This window comes from Nannospalax galili, unplaced genomic scaffold (assembly GCF_000622305.1).
Source record: "Nannospalax galili isolate Female #2095 unplaced genomic scaffold, S.galili_v1.0 scaffold648, whole genome shotgun sequence".
NCBI classification, from domain to species: Eukaryota; Metazoa; Chordata; class Mammalia; order Rodentia; family Spalacidae; genus Nannospalax; species Nannospalax galili.
In genome coordinates this window covers 5,288,657-5,313,163 of record NW_008360311.1, presented here as the reverse complement: position 1 = coordinate 5,313,163, position 24,507 = coordinate 5,288,657, and the positions used below count along the sequence as shown (strand labels likewise).

General features: G+C 44.9%; 1 protein-coding gene across 5 annotated transcripts in view; it reads right to left on the bottom strand.

Moving 5' to 3' along the window:
- The window catches only part of Rps6kc1 (ribosomal protein S6 kinase C1), a 250,085-nt gene that overhangs the window by 84,157 nt on the left and 141,421 nt on the right, over positions 1 to 24,507 (bottom strand). For 4 of the 5 annotated variants that reach the window (XM_029559456.1, XM_008824853.3, XM_008824854.3 and 1 more), the window contains 4 exons: positions 17,320 to 17,367; positions 16,104 to 16,236; positions 3,192 to 4,748; positions 2,831 to 2,920 (listed from right to left, as the gene is read on the bottom strand). In XM_029559456.1, coding sequence (XP_029415316.1) covers positions 2,831 to 2,920; positions 3,192 to 4,748; positions 16,104 to 16,236; positions 17,320 to 17,367 — 1,828 coding nt within the window. The remainder of the gene's footprint in view (positions 1 to 2,830; positions 2,921 to 3,191; positions 4,749 to 16,103; positions 16,237 to 17,319; positions 17,368 to 24,507) is intronic. The other variant, XM_029559457.1, reaches the window with a different exon arrangement.

The window sequence follows — 24,507 nt, the reverse complement described above, 5'->3', positions numbered from 1 at the left end:
AAAAAAAAAAAAATTTTAAAAAGTTCTTAGCTTTACTGCAGAAACTTGGGGATCTGAGACTTCCTTGGGAGTGTGAAGGCTGAGAGGGCTGCCTCTCTTTAAAATCTAAGATCACAAAGTTGGCAGAAACGCTTCTTAAATAACAGAAGGTGATCATTTGCATTTCAAAATTTATCTATCTTGCTTTTCCCTCAATTAGACCAACACATGTTGATTCCCAGGTTTCTGTGTGTGCTCTGGTGTACACTTATTTATAGAGCAGAATAAAGGCCCCCCTGCTAGTCTGGCATTTGCTCAAGTTTCTGTCCATGTAAATCGAATCTGTTACTGGAAATTTTTCTCAAAATATCAAGGCACACCATCCACGAGATAAAAGGATGCAGTGCTGGTAGTAGAAAGTACAGGGCAGGTGGGTAATGTTTTTTGGACAAATATGTGATAAGAGTTCCCAGGAGGGGTGGCAGGGAAAGGCTGCATGCTGTGTAAACAGAGGTAAAACCTTCTCACCATTATCTTTGACAACTTCACTTTCTGGCCAAACCCAGCTGCTAACCTCCTTGGGAACACTCAGGTCAGAGCCAGAAAGTAGGAGAGGATAGGCATGGGGGAGGGGCAGGTCAAAAGCCTCTGAGGGCCTAGTACTCCGTGACTTTTGCTCTCCAAATACTGAGATATCAGCATATCACCCCTGCCCGCACCCGCTGAGAAGGAAGACTAGCTAGGAAAAGCAATTCTTCACAACCTTCTGCCCGTACCCTTCGTATTCAAGGGGAGTGGGGAGCCGAGGACTGTTCTGAGCTCTTTAACTCTCCAGGTCTGCTCTGCAGTCCTATTCATTAGAACATGAGATGACTTTTCTATTTAGTCCGTTCCTGGCCTTCTTTCTCCTTGCTGCTGATGTTGACATACCCAAGCACCGAGAAGCTTTGCGTTCTGGTCAATGCATGCCATGATGCCAGCACACTGAGCAACGGAACGGCTTGAAGGTACGATTCTTTTATGCAAATAATCACAACAAAGCCCCTCTTTACACTATAGTTTGGTTGGACTTTTTTTCTCCCAAACACTAGTGAAGGACAACCTAGAGGAGGACAGCTAAAAAAGATCCATTAATGGTGCACTGCCACCTTCTGGTACGTTTCGAGAACTCGTATTCCTGGGGGAAATAAAATTGAGCCTTGGAAACTGGTATGGATGAAATTCCATATTTCAGTAGGTAAAACTGAAAGTATGCGTCCCCTAATGAATGTACATTTTTTTTCCTACTGTATCAAAGTACTCAGAGGCTAAGCTGCTATGGATCTTCAGACTAAAAAAACAATACATGGGCAATGCCATTTCCCATATTTCCATTATCGCTGGTTTTCTGGATAAAAGTCCTAATAAAAGAGGAAACTAAGGAACAGGCACAGGCACAGGCCACTGGCACTCAGCCCCATGCTTTACAACTGACTCCATTTCAGGATGGAACGGGCAAAAAGCAAACTCTCCAACTCAACGTGGGCTCTAAGACCTCCAAACTCATTAACATTAATAGACGTACTTAGATTCTTCAGTACCTAAAGTGACATTTCTTACCAAATTAGAAAGTGAGGTCTGTAAATGCAAGATCAGGTGATTTCGCTATGGACAATTTTTTGTTACTCCATTAACCATATGACAGAATCACGTGATCCCCTTAAGAAAATGAAAAAATGTGTATGTGCTGTTGTTCTAGGAAGAAACGCAGTCAGACAGCGCTGAGCCGGGGAGAGTAAGAGTACCAGCCCAACAAACAGCTGTCTGGGGAAAGTTGGGGACTTAGGCTTTGTAGGTTGGAAGCCTTTGCCTTTCCTCAATACAGAAGCAATGCTGAACGGTGAAGCTTACAACCAAGGGTAAGAAAGCCTTCCACTCCTAGTTACTCCCATTGCCTGTGAGGCTGAGCTAAATAGAGTTAGCAATAACATCACGGTGAGCAGTGAACATTGAGCTGTGAGCGGTGAGTGCTGAGCAGTGAGCCGGTCAACATTCCACACTGCAACCAAGCACAGCCTATCTGTTCCAGCAGCCCAACACCGCTGTGGGCCAGAGGGGCAACAGGTGAGCCAACTCTGCTCATCCCGAGAGACCAGCACTACAGGAAGGTGACCAAGCTTTGATGTAACCGGAGCCTCACCTGCATTGATAACAGAAAGTGACTGGAAGCCAATCCATATGTGTAGGCTACAACTGCCAAAAAAGGCCTAATGCCTACAGAAATAAATCTGTAATCTTTAAAAATAAAGACCATAACAGTAAGGGCAAGAGAAACTGGTGTCAAGTATTTGGACAAATAGGCTATTTTAAAGCAGAAGAAACATGCTTACAAAATGCTCCCAAATACAGAAAGGACCTCTTAAAAATGTACTCTAAACCGCACGGACAGCTCATCCCTGAAATCACACTGTATTAAGATAACAACTTTTATCCACTTTTAGACTTGGGAGGTTCACCCTTTAGTCGGCTACCTGGCTCACATCTTGACCTAAAGAGGCTTGCCCATCTATACCACATCACCCACATAAAGAGGCTCAAGACACAAAGGCTAAGATTAAGACACTGTAGAGAATGCACTGTGTTTTCAGAGGCACATAAATGCCTTTAACAAGAATGGTAAGTGTGCACGCATACACACACACATACAAACATGTATCTACGTATCGCATCGTCTACTTTTCTTCTTTGAAGTGTTGAAAGGATAACCAGATCCAACACATACGTGAACTGGAAATGAAAACCACAACTCGAGGAGAAACGAGAGCTGCCCAGCCACCTTTGCAAGTGAAGCGCTTGAGGAGATGGCTCTAACCTGGGGCACAGTACATTCTTGCTACGGCATCGCTGTCACAGGAATCTTCAACCTCACTCCACCTGCTAAAATACGTTAGCTGAATGTGTCCTAAAAACAAAACGACAGGAGAAATCAAAACATTTTTCTCTTCCATTTTCTGCAGAAGTGAACTGTAATTACTCCTTTTGTGGCTAAAAACAGTATCATTAAGAATAATGGCATCATTAAGTACTAGAAGCTATTACTGGGGGTGAATTTGCTGCACTGATAATGAAGCTCTAGACAGGAAATGAAGATACTAATTACAAGATAAAACGCCTACTCAGTTAATTGGAAGCAACAGCGAATAAAAAGAAATGCATTTGCAAAAGTTCCTGACCTCTATCATTCAATAAGATGTTGTTTGGGTTCAAATCGCGGCACACAATCCCCTCTCTATGTAAGGCATCGAGGGCTACCACCATCTCAGCCGCCCATCTTTGGATACAGCCCTCCGGGATGAAAAACCTGGAGCTCAGTGCTAGTTTTTTATCAAGGTCCTCGAAAATCTGATGGATCTCCTTGTCTCCTAGAGCTGACCCACTTTGCTCCTCAGTCTCCGTGTCCCTCTGGAATAAAGAGGTTGATTCCTCTTTAGACAAATCACCCGCCTGGTCTGTGAACAGCAGCACTTCTTCCGTTTTGCAAGCGTCTGTGTTTGCTCTGTGTTCATTAGCACCTGACGGTGGACTGGCAATCTGGAACAAGCTTCCTCCTGTGTCGTGCGCAGTTACTGCTGCCTCCACCTGTCCAGGTCCTTCAAACTCAGGATGTGAGCTGGGTAACAAAGATGGGTCTCCCGGGCTACCATGGTCAATAGCCGCTGTGAATAATACCCCAAGATCCACCTGCATACTGTGCTTTGGGGTTACACCACAGGGTGGGAACTGAGTGGGATCGCTCAGCTCCCCACCTTCTTCCTTTGGGGCCTGGCACTGTTCGGGACTCGGCCGCAGGCACAGCACATCCGGGGCTCCCAACAGTTTACTTTCCATTCTGCCTGCACTGGTCTGTGCAAACTTAGCAGGTCCTCTTGCTAATGCCTCTTCGGTTGGCTCTGGTTCACCAGGTAGATTTACAAGAAGATCTGGCCTTCCTTCATCAACACCACTAACATCCTCCAAAGCAGCATCTCTGAATGAAATGACGGGGACAGAGTCATCGGAGCCCCCACTGATGGTGTCCTGAGCTTTGGTTTCTATCTTGCTTTCATTGGTACTAAAGTGCTGGCCAGGACTGTCTCCATCCACGAGGGTGAAGAATGGTTTCAAAGGTTCTGATTTTAGACTGTGCAGTTTTTCTCCAAAATCAAGTCCCAGGAGATCACTTGTGCTGTCCTTACTGTCTATCCTAAAGAACTCCATAGGGCTGTTTTTTGACCGTGTGAGGGAATCGGACGTCTGTGGAGAACAAACTGCTTCTAGGTCCTTGTCTCCAGGGAAGACCTTCAGCTGTGTGCTAGGGCTGGCACCATCTGCAGCAAGGGGTGCTGGGAAACTCGGAGTACTGCCATCACTCCCTTCCGGCTTCATGAAAGACTCCTCATTCAGAGAGCCCGGGTCGATCTTGTCCTGCCCATACTCATTGCACAAGGTTAGGTAACTGGTAGTGCACTCCTCTTCAGAACTAGAGCCAGAATCGGGCCACCTGGGAGAGCTGTCCAGGCCATCGTCTTCCTCTTGAGAACTTGGGGTGAGACTGGTCTTCAGAGGCAGGACTCTGAGCATGCTTCCCACGTCACTTCCTCTGGACTCAAAGCTGCTGCTGTCCTGAGGACTACCAGTTGGCTGCTGCAGGTAAACTTTACTAGGTGTGGGTTTTTTTGTTTCCTTGATGTCAAAGCTTTCTTGGGAACTTCTGTTTAGAAATTTACTGATATATGACCAGAGTTTGCCACCTGTGAACAAATATAAGAACAAAAAGTAAGATCTCGAAATTAGTAGTTACAACAGCCACTAAAAATATAAAATATTACAATAAATTAACCAAAAACAAGTCAATAAAATTCATTAATATCAAGTATCAAATGTGGTGTGAAACACATATATGGAATGAAATGTAAAGTTGTTCCCTAAATTTTGTTACTGCTGACAGATGAGAATGATTCCAAATATTTCTCCTGATTCCAATTATTTTATTAAATTTTTATCTTATGTATATGAGTGTTTTGCCTGCATGTATGTAAGTGCATCATGTATGTGCAATGCCTGGAAGCCAAAAGAGGGCTTTGGGTCTCTTGGAACTGGAGTTATAGATGTTTGCTGGCCTCCATGTGGGTTCTGGGAACCAAATCCAGGCCCTCTGAAAGAACAGCCAGTGCTCTTAACCACTGACCCATTTCTCCAGCCCACTTTTAACTATTTTTTAAATGGCAATCTATTCCTTCCTATGAAGGATATTAGTTGTAGCACATGCATAGCTAAAATCTTCAAGGCAAATGTTATTTAGTCTTAAAAACATCTAATCATGTTCTGATCCACTTAAATAATAACTGGTCAGTCAGAAATTCTGTGTACTTAACACTGTATACTATAATGCAGGGGAAATCAACAGTATCTCTTCATCTGAAAAGCCCAGTACAGAACTGGAGGGAAACGTGGCATAACACATGTAATTACACTGTCCTAAGTGCTATGTTAATGATATTTTCCCATTTCATAACCCTGACGCATGTCATATTCTTTATAAGAACTAGTAAAACTATTCAAGAAGGTTAAAAGCAGCTGCTAACGAGTAAACCACTGAGATTCTGACTCTCTAGGTTGATATATACCTCTAAATCCAGAGCACACTAAATAAAGTCATAAAACTAAAATCAGAAATCAAACAAACACGAAACGACGCACACGGTGCCCACACAGCACTGATGAGTTCCTTTCCCACTGCTTTCTTATTTTATCCATTTAAAACTCAGAATTAGAGGGGTTGTTCTAATTAGTCTTTATAAGAAAAAAATGGGGGCTGGAAAGAGGTTCAGTGGTTAAGAGCACTGGCTGCTCTTTCAGAGGGCCCAGGTTCTAGCCCCAAAACCCACATAGTAGCTAACAACTGTCTCTAACTCCAGTTCCAGAAAACCCAATGTCCTCTTTCTGTCCTCTGAGGCCACTGCACGAACATGGTGCACTTAGACACATGAAGGCAAAACACTTATAAAATAAAAATAAATCAGAAAATTAATCATGAAACCCACAAGGGATTAGAAAGAGTAAATGACTAAAAATAATATTAAAATTGACTCTCAAGCCTTAAGAAGAGGAACTGTAGATGTATTCGGTGCAAAGACAGAAACAGCCTCCAAAAGTGGGAAATGAAGAATGAATGAAGGGCCGCTGAGAGGGCTCGGCAGGTAAGGGTGCTTGCCACCAAGCCTGACGCCCTCAGTTCAATCCCAGGGGCATCCCCCATGGCAGAAGGAGAAACCAACTCCTGCAAGTTGCTCTCTGACTTCCACATGCATGCCATGAGCATGTGGGCACATACACACAGGTACACACACACACACACGCACACACACACGCACACACCTGCAGTCAGTTGTGACTATAAAGCCATCAAAACATTCAAGAAGCTTCTCCCACCAGACATGGTGCACACTTTTGATCCCAGCACTGAGGGATCAAAGACAGCGGAGCTCTGTGAAAGAGTCAGGCAAGCCTGGTCTACACTATGAGTTCCAGGCCTGTTGGGGCTACAGGAGAGCCTGTCTCAAAAGAAACAACAACAAATACAAAAAGCAGCGGCAGCAGCTTCCTTTCACCTCACATTTCACCGCGAGAACCTAGTAAAAGCGTGAAGCACCCAACAAGAAGAGATTCAGTCGAGAGTAGCTGTCGGTCAGCGTCAGTCCTAGGGCCTCACTCCCTCTCTGCCACTGATGCATGAAGCCCCTCCCACTTTGGTGACAGTGGCTCCCTCTGTCCTCTTAGGCACATGCTCAGAGCTTCACAAAAGGAGTCACGCACTGATGTCCGTGGTCTTTTGGCAGCAGCAACCACATTCTTCCTAGCGCAAACGTGTATGTTACTGCTACGGGTGACGCTGCCCCTTAGGCTGCGATTCCTACGCAATCCCAATGAAGCTGCACTCGGTTTCAGCGCTTGGCGGAGATTCCTTTGAGGCAAGGGCTGAGACGTCTTACACTGTCTCTCTACAGCATCCAGGACACAAGCAGGCAGCATGACAGAGCAGACAGTCTCCACATGTGGAAACTTCCAGTGACTGAAAGGGCCTATGAGGTCTTAGAAAGCTTCCTTCAAAATCTTTCAGTGAACGTGTCTAAATACTTCCACACTCAGCCATGTCCCCCTGGAAGAGCAACTGCAGTCTAAACCTCAGTCTGCCTTTTGGTCCCTACACCACTTCTTCTGACTTTCACATCACTCTAGAACAAGAGCCCTGGACCGGACGTGGACGATTTCTCCCCGTTGCCTTTCCTACATCCGGCAGCCTGTTTGCGGTCCTCCTGTGCAACGCCACCTCTCCTGCTGTCCTGCTGGACCACACTAACAGTGCCAACAGACCATCCTTTCTGGCACACGTCCCTCCACACTATTTCTCCATCCAAGACATCAGAACTTCTCAGTCACATGGTATGGGTTTGTGTCTGAGTCTTCTCACGGATCTCATGATGTAATTCATCCAAACCAAGTATGTCCACAGGAACCCCGGCACAGCTCTTCCTCCTGCTACACCTCTTCTATCTGCTTCCCCAGCATCTGCCTGTCAAAGCCCTACCCATCCTTGAGGCTCCTCCAGAATTCATTCTTGTGCCAACTTGTCTGCACCCCTTCGGTAGGGGTAACTCCTGTCTCCTCTCAAGCCCCAATCAGTCCCCAGCCCTTAGGACACTCACAGCCTTGACCCCGCATTAATCCTTTTATGCTTGTAGTATCTCCTTTCCCAGCCTGCATGGTCTCCATAACTACAGGTAAAGGATTCTAGCTAGCATGTAAACCAGCTATTTAATGAACATCTCTAAAAATGAGACATAAGAGATGACATCCTCATCACTTTTTTTCCATAATCTTTCAGTGCAAATGTCCATAAGTCCTAACTGGGTTACTGGGAGGGGCCATGCTTTCTTCTATTTTCTAACTAATATTTGGTTTTACTATAACAGTCTTAGCAGATGCCAAAAAGAAGAAGAAAACAGAGGGGAGAAAACCCCAAGGCGATGCACCATCTCACCACCGAATCAGGACATTGCCAAGCTTTCGCTCACAATTAACACGGTATCAGAACACTTTCTTGAGAAAATAAGCTTCCAGGACGGTACAGCACAGCCACACAGTAGTCACCGTGATCAGCTAAGTGCTCCTGCACTGTTGGAGACATGTCGTCTCCAGTCTTCGACTGTGAGAACTGAAATAGTAAACACTTTACCATTCCTGAATATGTCCCTCAGGACAGAATGCCAGAGGTGACCCAGTCAAGAAGGAGGACATTTTGGGTGGGAGGGACTTTTTGAGATGGGGTCACGTAGCCCAGGCTGGTCTCAAACTATGTAGCTGAGATGACTTTGAACGTCTGATCCTCCTGCCTCCATCTGGGGGCAGGGTCTCTGGGATTACTGATGTGCACCACAGCACCCAACTAGGAAGTCCCTAAGCTGCTCTATCAGAACCCACCCTGTAAGCAATGTGTAACAGTGCCACCTTCAGCAAGGTGCCTGTACCAGAATAGCAATTAGCCATTTATTAAACAGTTATGGCATTCTATTTAATCTCCATTGTTTTCATTATTTGATAAAAATTTTAAATGTGACTGTTGGCATTTTCCTTATGGAACCTGTTCCCAGCTCACACAAGTCCCCTAACATGAATTATAAAGACTGGATTGTCAAGAAAGAAAAGAAAATTGTTTGAGCTCCTCCCCATTCCCTCCTGGGTGCTGAGTTAAACTTCATACTTAATATAGAGCACAAAGTTTTGGTCCTATCACATCCTCTCCTCAATTATTAAATCATGATAACCATAAAACCTACAAGAATACATTGTTCTCACAAAAGCTGAGTGGGTCTTGATCTCTGCAGAATTAAGATCAAGCCTAAAACACAAACTTACACAACAATTAACATTATTATGACAATAACAATATTAACCTAAAATGTGTTATTACTAAATCTCAAATGTAAGTAGAAAATACATAAAATATTGATAACATCAAACCTTTGAGCATATAACTGATATTTTTCTAGGCTCCTTTGAAGCATATAAAATAAAATTACAGCTATTGAACCATCTTCAGCTATAAAACAGTAAGTCCTAACGTTTACTTAAGCCTCTCTCTTTGTCTCATCAGATTTTAATTTATTGGTTTTCTATAAGACTGCACAGTAAATGTGTTAATTTGCCTGACCAGAATTAGGACTTGAATTTAATATATACATTACTATAGCGATGGTTAAAATGTCATCTTTTGATCCAGAATTTCCCATTTCAAGACAGCTGTCCTACAAATAATCCTAAAAACAAAATAAGAATGCTCAAAGATATATATGTATACCTACTGGGAACAGTTTAATGCCGGGTGCTGAGGAGCTAAATCTGTGCTTACTAAGATGAGAGGCACAGCACCTGAGGATACGCGATGCGGACCCAACGCTACTCAAGTGCCTCAGATATGCCAGCTGTTTAACCTGCACAGCGGTCCTACTGGGTAGACAGCACCATCTCTATTTTACAATGAGGAAACTAGGGCACAGAAAGGTTAAGCAGCTTGCCTGAGGTCATAGAATCAGTAATGGTAAAGCAGCACCAGCACTCCCACAGCCTGGTCTATAAATGGGGCTTCCCTAGGTAGCCCTGGCTGGTCTGATGTTTACCATGTAGGTCAAGCCGGCCTTGAACTTGCAACAATTCTCCTGCCTCAACCTCCTAAATGCTGGAATTACCTGTACCACCACACCCAGCAAACACTGCCCCACCTGTTTTGTGAGCTAGGGTCTTACTATGTAGCCCTGGCTGATCTAGAATTTACTATGAAGACCAGGCTAGCCTTAAACTCACAGAGACCCATTTGCCTGCTGGAGCTACAGGTATGTGCCACCATACCTGGTGACACGTTCATGAGGAAGGGTGTCGGAGGTACACTGCTAAAATGACAGCAAGCAGGCCAGCCAACAAGGAAGGCCTGTTTACATTCAGATACAAGACAAAATGAGTGGGCACAGATGTGGGGCCCATCATTCCAGCACTACAGAGGCTCAGGCAGGAGGATCAAGAGTTCAAAGACAGCCTGGGTCACGCAGTGAGACTGCCTCCAAAAAGAGACAAGCAGCCCTAGTCTGGAGCACAGAATGAACACGAACATGAACAGAAAGAAGGGGCTTACTGACTTCTGTGCAGCTGAATTTATTTGCTAAAAAGTAACTTAATTTTTTTAAATTAGCTAATAAAAAGAGAATCTTTAGTGACACAGTAATTTGGGGGAAAGTTCTTTCATGCCCTGCTCTGCTTGGTGTATTCAGAACCCAGGGCTCTCCAACCTGGTCTCTTCTCTAACTAGCTCAGACTTCAACTCTGTACCTTCCAAATAGTGAGCATCTCACTAGTTGCCAGGATACATTCTACAAACATTACATCATCTCTCATCTCAGTAACTTCAACATCTCTCCCTATCTTTCTCCCCCAAATAGAGTTCAAATAAGAGGTCCATTAAAAAGAACAATAAACATTTTAATCTGTCTTCTAATATCATTTTTTGAGCACAGGACCTTATGCATACTAGGCAACTGATCCACCAATGAGCTACACCTCAGCCTCCTGAACTCTTTCCCTTACATCCCTCTCCTGCCATAGTATTTAATAAGCATCTCCTTGAGGCTTTCCCTTGGAAGAGATTAATGTAGTTCTCACAGGACCCTGGGCTTGCTCTGGCATTGCTGTCTGGCCCTATTGCCCTTCCTTTCGTCATGCACCCACTGCTGTGCTGCCTTTTGCCATAAGGTCCTCACAGGACCACACAGATGCTGGTGCCACGGCTTTGAACCTCCAGAACTATCAGCTAAATAAACATACTTTTTAAAAATCCAGGCGTGGCTCCGCGCCGGGACTCCCTAAGCCACATTCACCCTTCCATCCCCCCCAGCTCGCCGTTCTGTACTCCTAGTTTGGGCCCTGCGCCATTCCTAGTCTTGGGGCCCCAGACACCTGGGGAACCAATACTGCTTCCTAATCCTTCTCACCCAGAGCAACTCAGTCCCTTTCTTGGGCTCCAGGAGCACAGCTTCTGGTCCTGGCCCCGCCCTCGCCTCTCTCTGCTTCCCTGGGCAAAATGTCCGGTAATGGTGGTGGGTCATCTGACCTCTTGATCAAGGAAGCCAAGGAGACCCCACCAGATGGACTTGAACCAGTATCCAGTCTATAAAGAGGAGGGTCAACACGGAGGAATCATTTCCTCCATGCTTCCAAGAGAAGCCAACAATGGTCGAGCAGGACCTTTGACTGATCTTCACATAGATGGAACTGGTAAAAGAAAGGAGCCAGGGGCTCCTCCCAACCCCATGGGACCCCTGAGGAACAGATCCTCTAACGACCTCAAGAGTAAAAACAAATCAGTTTATCTGGTCCAATTGTATGTCCTTAAACACCCAAAAGGGAAGTATAACCAAAGAGTAAAGGGGCCAATATAATTTCATAAGAGCACACATATATATAACTAAAAGTTACTTGACAAACAGCAAAGCCAGACAGGCAACACCTTCAGTCGAGTTGTTGGCCAGGATAGATAAAGGCTCTTCCAGACAGTAACCCAACATACTACTGGAAAAATGAACAGCAGACCCCAATTCTATCCAAAGGAATACTGACAATGGATTGCCATAGATGAGGAACAGCTGACCCTCCTGGAACAGGGACCTCTGGCTGACTAGATTTACCAGAAGGGCAGACAGGGGGGAATGGATGAGGGTGCTGATAACACAGTGGACAGTGACAGGGATGGCAGAGTACGGAGCCTCTAGTGGGAGAGGAAGGCTGTCTATCTGATGAGTTTGTATTCATGCTCAGATGCCGAGGAGCTCAGAAGGTGGGCGACTGTGACCAGTGATAGTCATGTATATAGAGATTAGAAATGCATGTGAAAACGTCTCAATGTCAATTGCTTTGGAAGGAATTCTTCTGTATGAAAAAAAAAAAAAAAAGAAGTATCTTCTTGAAGTCCCTCAAATTAAGGTAAAGAATAAGAACAAATCATTCTGGAAGAACGCAAAGGAAAATAGCTTTAGATACTTAAGTGACAATAGAATTTATTCTCATAATTGTTTTAATAGCTTTTGTATAATCCTCATCGCTATTATGAGATATAAAATGTATTTATCAAATCTGTAATCGTTATGCCAAAAAATCTGAATTACTGTAATATTTTGCATATTGTTAAAACTGTAACTTTAATTGTAAAAAAAAAAAATTGACCATGCAAAATTTGAAAAAAAAAAAATTCATTCAATTTTATGTCTTATAGGGCTTATACTGAGTTCAATTTTATATAACTGTATTAATTCAACTATGAACCTAGAAACTTACAGCCACTTGTGAAAGAGATGTACTCTTGCTCTGGAGTGTGTTACTGAATATGTTAAAGCTGTAATGAAATGCTTCTTCTAATCATGTAGTTATTAAAAATTATAAAAAAAAAAAAAATCCAGGCGTGATGGCCACACCTTTTATCCCAGCACTCCAGAGACAAAGGTGGGTGGATCTCTGTGAGATCAAGGCCGGCCTGATCTGTATAGTGAGTTCCAAGTCAGACGGGGCTACAGGGAGACTCTGTCTCAAAAAACAACCAAGCAAACAAACAAAAAGCAAACTTTCCTTATGAGACCCCAGCTAAAGCACCTGCTGTCGTAACAGAACGGGAACGCATGCAAGCACCTTGCCCAAGCACCGTCATTTTTGCCCAGATTGCTACAAAACGCCAAGCAGAGGAATCCCTGTATTTTTTATTTATTTATTTATTTTTTTTTTTTGCCTTTGTCCTTTAAGCGTCTACTTCCCACAAAGCAGTCAGAATGGCCCCTGTGCCGCCATCACTCTGCTCGGTGACCCCCAAAGATTCCTTATCTCATTTGGCTGTTCTTATAAACAATCCACAGTGGCCTGTGGGTCAGCACAGGCCCAGACTGCCTTCCAGCTTCCCTGCCTCTCTCTGCTCACACCCCCCACCCTTCCACATTGAGTCCCTCTCACTGGCTATGCTGACCCACCAAGCAACTCCTGACTCTGGGCTTTGCCTCTTGCCACAGCATTCTTTCCCCCACGGCACACTGTTCCTTCTCTCCCATCAAATGCCCCTTTCTCAATAAGGTGCCCCCCCCATTAGAATAACTTTCCCACCCTCCGTTTGGCATTTTCCAAACCATATTTCCCCATCTGCACACCTTCACTTCTGTGTTTGCCAACATGACTCGATGCAGGCGAGCTTTTCTGTTTGTTCACTGCCATGTTCAAACAATGTCTACGACCAGAAAACACTCAAGAAACTTCTTACTGAATCAACTAAAATCAGAAGCAGAGTCTAAGAGACCTGCATAAATCATAAGAGCTCTATGAGCTCTAGGAAGCTACCCCTAAGTCACAAATACTAAGTGTCTGTTATGGGGAAAACCACTGCTAAGTGTAATGATTTACTCAGATCAAAGTGACTTTTTTAATGTATTTTTGAAAGGGGGGGTTGGGAGGTACTACAGCACTCATGTGGAGGTCAGAGAACAACTTGCAGGAGTCGGTTTTCTCCTTCCCCTATGTTATCTACTTACAAACTCACAACCTCCTCCTCCACTGAGATGCCATGAAAAGGACAGGACAGGGACAACACACAGCTATGGACCAGTTCACGCCACTGCTCAATCCAAGTCTGAGAAGTACCAGATTCTCCTCTCCTGTCTCAGTATGCTCCCAACAGGACCCCAGAAGCCCTGCTAGGCTCCGACATTAAACTCTCACTGCTCTGTTCCTGGCCCTCTACAAGCCATTCCCCCAACCCCCAAACACCCCCATGACCTTTGCACTTTTGATTTTTGAGATCAGGTCTCAGGTAGGCTGGGCTGTCACTGAACTCATGATCCTCTTACCTCCACCTCCCAAATTCTGGGATTATAGGATTGTGCCACCATATCTAGCTAACAAGTGTCCTTTCTGAAATGGAAAACAGACCCTATCACTACTCTATATAAATCATGGCTCCCCAAGATACTTAAGTAAAGCCTGGAACCTTTATCCTGCAGAACAGTCTCCCATGGTCCCCAAGACCACCACTGCCCTCACCTGCTATACCCCATCCAAACAGTCTCCTCTCTCACCCATCAAACATTCCATGTTTGTTGTCATACTGGTCCCTGTGCTCGGACCTCACATTCAAATGGCAGCTTTTTGGCCATCCAGAACTCTTCCCAAATGTCACCATCTCAGAAAGGGTTCCTTGAGCACAGAGCCTAACACAGTTCCCTTGGCTGTTAACTATTAGATGGCCCTGTGTGAAGGACCAGAGTGGGGAGGGGGGGGTCCCTACTAATAACCAATATTTTATTACATTTTGTTTTGTCTGCTTGATGCCACAAGAATTTAAATTTCAAAAGGGCCAGTTCTTGTCCTGCCTTGTTGACATGAAAGACAGCTTAGTACACAGCACATACTCGATAAATCTGCTGGATAGTAAATGAATTGAGAATTCCCATTTGCATTAATTCACTCAGTCTCATAAAGACATCTTAAAGTCTTAAACAGTAGACACTCTGAAAGAAGCCATCAGAGGAGACAGTCCTTCCAAGTCAGGTGACCCAGGACAGTCTTCTGTCATGCTTCCACTCAAAGTCACACGTGGTCAATAAGAGAGACTTGGTCGAGATCATGTAAAAGAATGGGAGACTCTCGTCGCCCATGACTCTAGAGCACTGTGATGTGACTGACCCAGCACTAAAGCAGTATCATTAAATCTCAGCTCTGCGTGGCTGAGGGAAGAAGACAGTAGAAGAAAAACAAGTAGGATTTGGAGAAAGAGGAGGAGGAAGGCAGGAGAGCTAGAGCAAAGCTCCGCAGATCATCTCCAACATGAATAACCCACACCGGGTAATAGAATATTGACCATAATTACATTCATCCTACTGACCTTGTTCTAAATTATTATGGATTATTACTACGCAAGTTATTTTGTTCCACACCAGAGGTGGCTGTATCTCGCTATCAGATGACATGACCTCTAATTCAATAATGTCCGTAATGCACTGGTATCCTCAGATAAAAGCTGTCTATAATGTCTGAACAAAGGTGAATTAGTTATCCAATTCACACACGCAATTAACTCTCTTAATACCTAGGAGACCATGGAGGCCCTCTGAATTCCCTACTAAACACTGCATATGGAGGTCTTTCCTCCATCTGCAGTTACCTTGTGCTATACTTCATCATAAACAGTATTAGTACTTTATTGCCCCCATCAAAAATCTTGCATTCATTATCATAAGAGACCTCATTCCAGAAGGCAATGACTCCTTTTCCGGAGAGAATGTATTAAATTCAGATGTTATGCCTATTAGTGAACCATACTATTCCTTTATTCTCAATAATGTAAAAGGAAGAATGCCTTCATGAACTATAGGAAATAATTCTCATTTTCTTCCCTATTTTAAGAACACCTGTTAAGATGCCACCGAAAGGCAGTATGTATTAAAAGTGAATTTATATTTACATGCTGTAGTCATCTAAATAAAAGAATATTTATCTAAATTTAAGTGTCAATGGGCAAAACCAAATCAAAACACTGTATCTGTTGCCACCTGTTCCCTCTGCACAGAGCTGGAATTTCAGTCTGAAGTCAGAGCCTGGGCCTCTGCTTTGTAGTGGTGTGCGCCACCAATGGCTGGGCTCCCCAAGCTCAGATCAGTAAAGCAAGGTAGGGTCAGATGTCAGACAAACACCCTTGCTTTCTCGTAAAGGAGGCGATTAATTAATTCTTTGGGGGATGCTTTAACTCCGGTCGACTAACATAAATGTGTCTTTTTAGTCGAGACAAGGGAACAAAATGAGATCCCTAAAATAAACCCTAGCTCCCGGCATGCATTTGCATTAGGGTTCCCACCTGTCAGGAAGCTGTGCAGGAAAGTGCATTCCAAGGGCTGCCCCAGGCAGGTGAGATCCGCTCTCCAGCGGGGTTTTCGTTTTCCCTCAAAACTCACAAGGGTGTGGAGCAGAGGCCTAAGGCTTATGAAAACAGCACCGCAGACACCTCACCCGCTCATCGTCTCCACAGCACCCACCTTCTGCATGCTGCAGCACGAGGAACACTGACTCCTCCGAGACGATGTACTTGTGCAGGCCCACCATGTTGGGCACGCAGCGGGGGATGATGGTCTTTCTGTCCCTGCTGTACTCGCTGCTTTTCCTTAGACCCTGACAGAGAACAGAAAGGTCAGTTGTACCCTCAGTTGCCTTTGGAGCCTGTTGTGCTCTGTGTTTATCAACCACACTAATCTATCCGAGTTACTCTGGGCGTCAGAGAAGGCACTCATCTGCTGCTCTGTGCCCCTCGGTCCCCGGAGGCTCCGCTGATGGCATCTGGCGCGAATCCAGAGAACAGAAGATGCCACAAAGCTGCCATTAAAATCAATTACGTGGGTCAGTGTTTTTATTAGAGATGCTCTCAAACTAAGTCATCAGGATGACACACAGTCATTTCTCTGCGACCTTTTAAGTTTGATTTTACTTACGTACCTCTTTAAAGCAGGAGGCAGTATGAGTTCAATTCAAATTCTCAAGACACCAAACATGTTTCTAGAATAAGGCAGCAGCTTTAAAATTCTGTGCCAAAATGGTAAAGATTATGACAGTGTTCTCCAAAAGAAGGGGATTTGTGCGCTTTCTTTTGTCATACCCTGGTTCTAAGAACTGGTGGCTTGGTGTGTTCATAAAGAAAAGCTAATTTCCACACATCAATGTGACCTCCGGACATGCCTGCATGGTGAGAGAAGACAGCCCCAAAGAAAAGGGCAGACTCTGTGGAGACACTTAAACCAGGGAACTGATTCTGCGTACAGAGTATCATTACCCATTCCAAAAACAATTTCAAAAATATATAATTATTCATTCGATTTTAAATTAAATTATATATTGAATTTAGACCAAAGACTAGGCCAGTGATGCCGTTAGCATTTTCCCAAATACCTGTGGGAAATTTCAACTCTATAATCAGAATCAAAAGTGACACGATCTTCACTAATTGTAAGAGGGGAAAAAAGGTACGTGCAATTCACTTCTCAATTCTTCGGTGGATTCAGATTCTTTTCCTCTACATCCTTTAACATCAAACTTTTTAAATGGACGCTAGAGCGTGTTTATCAGTTGTGATAAAGACAGAAACAAAAAGCTGACTATAAACATAAAAATACCCAATACCTGTGCAAAAATATTACTCTTTTACAAAGCATACTTTGAAAAGAGATTTTTAAATTCACTAAACATATGAATTCTACTTACTTTTAAAATGAATGTCTGTTCTGTTCGTGTGTCCATTACAAGCAAAACCTATGTAAAAGGTACAAGCAATAATTTAATCAAAATACAATAAAACATTAAGACTTAACTTTGGGACTGGGGAAGGCAGAGGGGTGCCTCATCCCAAAATTTTAATTTTTGAATAGAGTTTTTTAAAGTCTCAAATCATAGAACCAATTGTAATTGATATTACAATTTCCTTTTCTAAAAATACTATAGAAACATTATGTTTCTAGATTCATTTTTAAAATGCAATTCTTAGAAGTATAGGAAATAGCCAGGCAGGCATGGTGATACACATGGGTGGTCATACAGTCCCAAGTCTGAGGAAGGAGGAGTTCAAGGCCAGCCTGGACTGTAAGCAAATTCCAGGCCGGCCTTAAAAACACAGGAAGACCCATCTCAAAAGAAAGGAGGGGGTGTACCTCTAAAAAACTTTCTCTCATGGAACATATACAGTAAAGAGGAAAAAACTGCAACAGTCTCAACTTTCTTCCTAAAATCTCTCACTCAGCAGCCCACTAGAACATGATCGCAACAGCAGGCTAGCACCACCTCGGCATCTGTGCGTCTCCTCTCTGGACCGGCCCAAACGCCTCTTTCCACCACCATCAAATCCTGATGGCTCTATCCTCAGCCTGTACCCACAACCGGCACGCCCTCACCTCCCGCCCCACAAAATGCCCAGACCCAAACAGAAACCAGCTCGCCCTCACCCAGCCAACACCAAAGGCGTCTGCGTCCCTCGGCAATGCTCTGTGGCCAAGTCTTTCCTGTTAAAGGATGAGTTAGGTGTGCCACTCTCACCTCACTGAGAGAAAAGGCCCAACTCATAAAGACCTCGAGACTCTCACCTCATGGTCCCCTGAAGGCCACGTGCTAGGAGGACCCGGGGAGAGTGCCTGCCGTACTCGTTTTTATTTTTTCTGCACTAACTACAGCGAAGATCACCAAATTTTTCTCACAAAGGCCAGTGAGTAAGTACTTCAGGCTCTGCAGGCCCATGAGCGTCTGCTGCTGCTGTTCAAACCTGCCCTTGGCCCGAAAACAAGCACAGCCTCCAACTAGCCACACAGGAGAATTTATACCACAGAAATGGGCAAACATGGCAACTAACCGGGGCCTCTTTCCCTGGAGAGCCAGCTGTCAATCAGCTACCAGCACCCTAGAGAAGCAGGGACTGAGGCGGGAAGGGTGAGACACGCACGTCCGCTGGGAAGCATAAAAGGACGGTGAGGAGAGGAGGTGGGGGCCAGGTGGGAGGCTGTGGAGAGCAGCAAATCCCATCTTCGACTTGGGCAGTAAAGCAAGTGAGGGCTTCGCTGTTGACCTCAGCGTCTTCTGAGTGTCTAACCTCCACACAGGTGCCCTGGATGCTGGTCGTGTTCCTCCTACAGTGTCTCAAACCCAAGCTCCCTGAACCAGTCTCCAACCCCCAACCTTCAGAGCCAGTGAGCACATCAAGCCAACTCCAGCTGCCAAGCACATCTCCTAACCTGCCTGCTCTTCCCCACCTTAAGTGCGTATTCGCTGCGTGCTGTGTCTTAGCCATGGATATTCAACGTCAACCCTCTTAACAGCCCAGCATCCTCTGAACATTCCTACTCCATACCGCCCATGTTGCAGCTCTGCACGTGATGCTAGGATGGAAGGTGGTAACAGTCCACCATGTGCAGGGTACCTGAGATGCTCTCACAGACACAGACCCCGGGTCATGACTACTGTCACTATTGTGGCAGCTTCTCTTTGGAATGTCCCTCCACGTGCAGCCCCAACATCCCCCCTCATAACACTGAAGACCCTTGCTTTGTCCTCCCATTCACACAGCACCAACTGCCCTGTGGCATCTCAAACGCTTCAGTTGGGTTTCAGTTGTTCATCTGTCATCTCCCAACCAGACACCAAGCTATTTATGGGCAGATTACAGGTGGGATCATGGTACTCGCTCTAGGATCTGGGAGTAGACGACTTCATGGTAGAAAGGACTTTGTAGATGTGATTCAAATGAAGATCTTACAGGCTGGAGAGAAGGCTCAGTGGTCCTCTGCTTTTACAGAGGACCCAGGCTTGGTTCCCAGCACCCATATGGCAGCTAACAACCATCCCTAACTCCAGTTCCCAGGGATCCAATGCCCTCTTCTGACCTCTCCAGGTATCATACATACTCGGAGGCAATACAGTCATACACATAAAAATAAAAACAACAAATAAAAGATATTTTTAAGTGAAGACCTCAAGGATTACCCTAGTTACCTGGGTGGCTTCCATCAGATCACATGACCCTCTGAGAGCGAGAACTGACTCCCAACAAAAGGCTGCAGAGCACAGGAGCAGGAGCAGCACCACAGGATGGGTGTGGGGGTGGCTGGCTGGCAGAGAAGCAGGTGCCAAAGGAGGCACCTGGGAGCCCAGAGCAGGCCTGAGGGGAGGCCACTTTTAGGAGCAGAGAGCAGCCCTCCTCTGAGAGCCAGCATGTGGGCAGTGGCGGCAGAGACCAGCCCAGTCCGCGTTGGAGTGAGCAGGGAAGCCAGTTCGTCAACAACAGTAGGGAACAAGCACAGCATTGCCACTGAGCCTAGGTTTCAGCCTTGTGAGGACTGCATCATGCCTCTGACTTACACAACTTTAAGATAAATCTGGTGGTTTCAGGCTGCTAAATCGGCAATAATTTGCTGTGACCCAATAGAAAAGAAATGGTTTTTCTCCTATAGCCTAATTCCACAGAGTAAATCCATAAACATAGCGCATTCAAGTCTAAGAATCTGGAGGGTCAACGGCAAGGTGGGAACAGAGCATAGGAAACAAGGCAGGACTGAAGATATTTATCTGAGCATTCTCCAAGACACAACCTGACGCACAAGAGCACGTCGTTTCCTTTGTAACAGGCAGTGCTGGGCTTCAGAGAATTAAATCACAGACAGCTCTCTGCACCCTAAAAAGCATGTATCCTTTCTCAGATTTGCAGATGAGAAAGCAAACATGAAAGGCTAACTGACCCTGCTCACAAGCTAACAAGTGAAAAAGGTGAAATCTGCGTCCATGCAGCCTGGCTCTGCCATCCTTCCTCCGTAACTGCTAAGCTGTCCTACACACACACACAGGACAGCACTCTAATTGCGTCTGAATTCTGAAAGTTGTACATGGATTGCTGTGGGTGGATATGAGCACAGCCAGAACAGGAAGGAAAACAGAGATCCGGATGTGAGAGAAAGCCACGGGCTGAGAGTAGTTGCCATCCACACGACAGGAGCCGCACTGAGACAGGCCCACGTCGAGGACGCGGCAGCGAGGAACTCACGGGAAGCTGCCAATAAATGGCTTAAGAGAGGAGCCAGGCTGTCCTGAGCAAATCAGGACATGGGGAATCGGGGTGCCAGGCACAAGCCTTTCAACAGAGATCATCAAAAGGAAAGAATTCCAGGAAGTGACAGAGGGTCATCAGTTCAAAGGTTTTGACTTTGAGAAAATATCCACAGTATTTGGGAGCACTTATCTAATCCTTAAAAGATTTTAGGGTTACCTCTTCAGAGGGGGGAATGTTGGAGTAGCCCAAAGCCCCCAAAAATATAAATAAATCAAAGAAGGAATACATGAAGTTATCAGAAAAAAGTCATGGGGAGATATGGGAGGAGTTGGAAGGGAGGGAGTGGGCATGGATTTGATCAAAACACCTTATATGCATGTATGAAATTCTCAATAAATTATTTATTTAAAAAAAAAGGTTTGGACTTTGGTGATTTTCAAACAACAGGCACCTGTCCTCTGCATACTTGCCCTCAGAGACATTAATATATTCACCACAAATCCTCAACCTCCACGGCATGTAAATGCACTCACAGAACTTGGGCATTGACTGTTAAACTGACCGGTCTTGAGTGCATGTGGAGAGGGCAGCACGCAGCTGCAGAACCCGCAGACATCTGTGCTCTGGACAGCTCATCTGTTTTGACATCAGCTTGCAACTCTAGGTCACTCTCCAGAAAGTCAATCATGTTTGCTAAGACACAGCTACGTGAGTTAGAAAAAATCCCGCCAGGTAAAGGTGTGGGTGCTGGACAATCATGGGGATAACTGTCCTCCTCCCAGAAGCCCCCTGACTGACACAGCAGAACACACCTGCCCGAATCAGAGGCCATCTCTCCCAGCTAGCCTCACTTAGCCATGAAGCATGAAGCAGATCCCATAAAAGGCCAGAAAAGATGGATCAGTGCACGGAGGAGGAGCGGGAGTGTTGATGCGGACTTCTCCAATCAAGTTTGTTTGCAAGTCGACTGAGTTCACATTGAGGTAATAAACACAAGAGCATATGTGATTTTTTTTTTAAATGTGCCCTTTGACTGTCAATTTCTCCCAAACAGGTGTTGCCTAAATGATTATAAATTGGCCTCTGGATACACCTCTTCAACTGAGCCATACAGGGCTGGTGATAATATAATTAGACCTGAAAACATCAGGCTGCTGAGTGCTTTCCATCTGTTGGGAGATAATGTTTGGTTAACAAAAGTCTATAAAAGAAGCACCTTCCACTTCAGTTCCTAAAGTTATTTATGGTGTCGTTCTTAACACACCAGCACTCCCGCTACCAAGAGCTTTAGCCACTTGGAAATTATTAGCCATACGGCTGTACACAAAGAGAAACAACTGCATTTAACATCTGTAGCTCTCCAAATGTACACGCTCCAACCTCATTTAAAGTCGCTTCTTAATGAACAGTGGTATGGCGCTGCATCAATATAGTTGCACAAAGATCATAAGGAGCCAAACATTTTTTTAATGCCTGTTGTAGGCCAATCCTTAATGAAGCTGTCAGCATAAAGGACAAAATAATAGCTTCTTTAACCCTCAAACCGAATTTGTTCATTTGTAGACTCAAACACATCAATTTAAAACCTGCTCATGGGTTTGCTCACCTTTGTAAAGGCAAAAATCTAATTTGTACTAATTTGATACAATTGTCTTTCCAATAAAAGGCTCCTAAAACCATCTTTTACTTCATGATAAAACAAGCACTATATCTAACACTGTCATGAAATAATTACCTTGCACGGCACGGCTTACTGAAAGAGTACCATGTCTTTCTCCTTTTCATTCGTCACACTTATATCAGCACTATATTAACGTGTGGCTGAACAGGGGTGATCACTCTCTCTTTGCTCAGAGTACCATAGAGAGGGAAAAGCAGTGTGTGGCTGGAGGACTGGCCTCATGTACACGTCAGTTCCACCGCGACAATGACGCCTGTCCACTCTCTTGTCACAGGTCTGGGGTTTCACTAGCAAGAAAAGGACAGTCTAGTATTAACCATACACCAAGTACCTCTGCAAAGGCACGGCGGAGCACCAAAAGTATCGAACGCATTAAAGAATAAATTTGAAGAGAAGAGGCCTACGATAAGAACACTCAATAGCTGTGAAGAAGCTCTGTGAGTTCCTGAAGTGGACCGATCCCCATTCCTGAGTAGGGGAAGGGGGCGCACACATCGGTTCCAATTTCTTTACAAAGAAAAATTAGCTGAATAATTTTGGGGAAAATGTCTGATGGTATTTTGGGAGTAATTCACAGGACTCTAGGATAATCAATAGAAGCTCAAAGAATGATGTAGAAAGACCTGCCGGGAGAGTCCTGTCGGACAAACACAGCCTGTTCTTAGCTGCATTGGCCTCCCATCTGTACTCACAGGATGTGGTCTGAGTGACGATCATATCACTGGGAACACACACACACATACACACACACACACACACACACACACACACACACACACACATCCCAGCAAGGAAGAGAGCAGCCCAGTAAACAAGCCAGAGAAACTTTACAAGCTCAGTTCTGCTAACAAGACTGCTCCTCTCATAGTTCCAGAAGAGAGACAGGTCCTTCTGCACCCTTGAAAATCAACCAGTTGTAGACTTGACCACAATCTAGCATTTCTTCTTCTTCTTTTTTTTTTCCTGGTCTTTTTGAGACAGGGTCTCCCTGCAGCCCCAGTTGGCCTGGAATTCGTTATGTAGACCAGCCTGGCCTCAATCTCACCAAGATCCGCCTGCCTCTGCCTCCTGAGTACTGGGATTAAAGGCGTGTGCCACCACACCTGGCTAATCCAGGAAAATTTAACTGACTAGTTGGTGACAGGAAAATGTCTTTCTTCCACAGAAACAGCTGTGCACAGCAACGGCAAAGTCCCAACACTGTGCTGCCCTCCAAGATAGCACAGTAGTAATCCCTTCCTCCCTATTTGGTGCTGTAAACCCACCTCAGCTAGCGTTCTTATGATCCGCACAACATGTCCCTGTTGCTGACTGCTGACCCACACCTTACTCTCACAAGGCATCACTTGGAGAATTTCAACTCCCAGAAAAAAAAGGGCAAGATACTGAGTGACCTTTCATAACCCCCATTCTCCCTACTTCACTCCAAGTCTCCCTCTGGCATCACAAGCCCAGTGATGGTGCCTTTGGTACCACTGTCTACCATACTGGAAACAAAAGATACTGTGGCACAGTGCTCATCCAGCAGAAGTCACAGCATCAAGGGCATTTGTGTGGAAGCTCTACAAAGACGCTCCTCTCATGTCAGACCTCAGCCAATCTGTCCTTGTCTCACCAAAGTCCTCAGATAAGAAGCTAAGTATGAAAAGTAAAACTTGACCTGGACACCTACAGCTCTAGTCTAAAAGAAATTTCATCTACTACTCTCAGGGGTCTATTTTCTTTTTTTTTTAATATCTTGTTTATTACTCTTATTTTAGGTGCATGTATTTAAGTACGCCCATATCGTGCAATGCCCGTGGAGGTCAGAAGAGGGCATCAGATCCTCTAGAACTGCAGTTAGGATGGTTGTTAGCAGCCATGTGGGTGGTGGGAATTGAACCCAGGTCCTCTGTAAGAGCAGTCAGTGCTCTTAACTGCTGAGCCATCTCTCCAGCCCAAGGGTCTATTTTTCAATAGCAAAAACATCAACGTTTAAGCAGAATTTGAAGAAAAAAAAAATCCTCTAGACCCAATAAAAGTTTAACCTGGGCTAGAACTTCGACACAGCGCATTACTGTGACGCAAACACATACTCCCCAGAGTCCTGCCTGCACTTTGGTGGCATGGTCAGGAATGACCAGCTCAGATACGGCAGAATGTCTATGGAGCAGGCTGAGTTCTTCAGGCATCCACTGAATCCAGA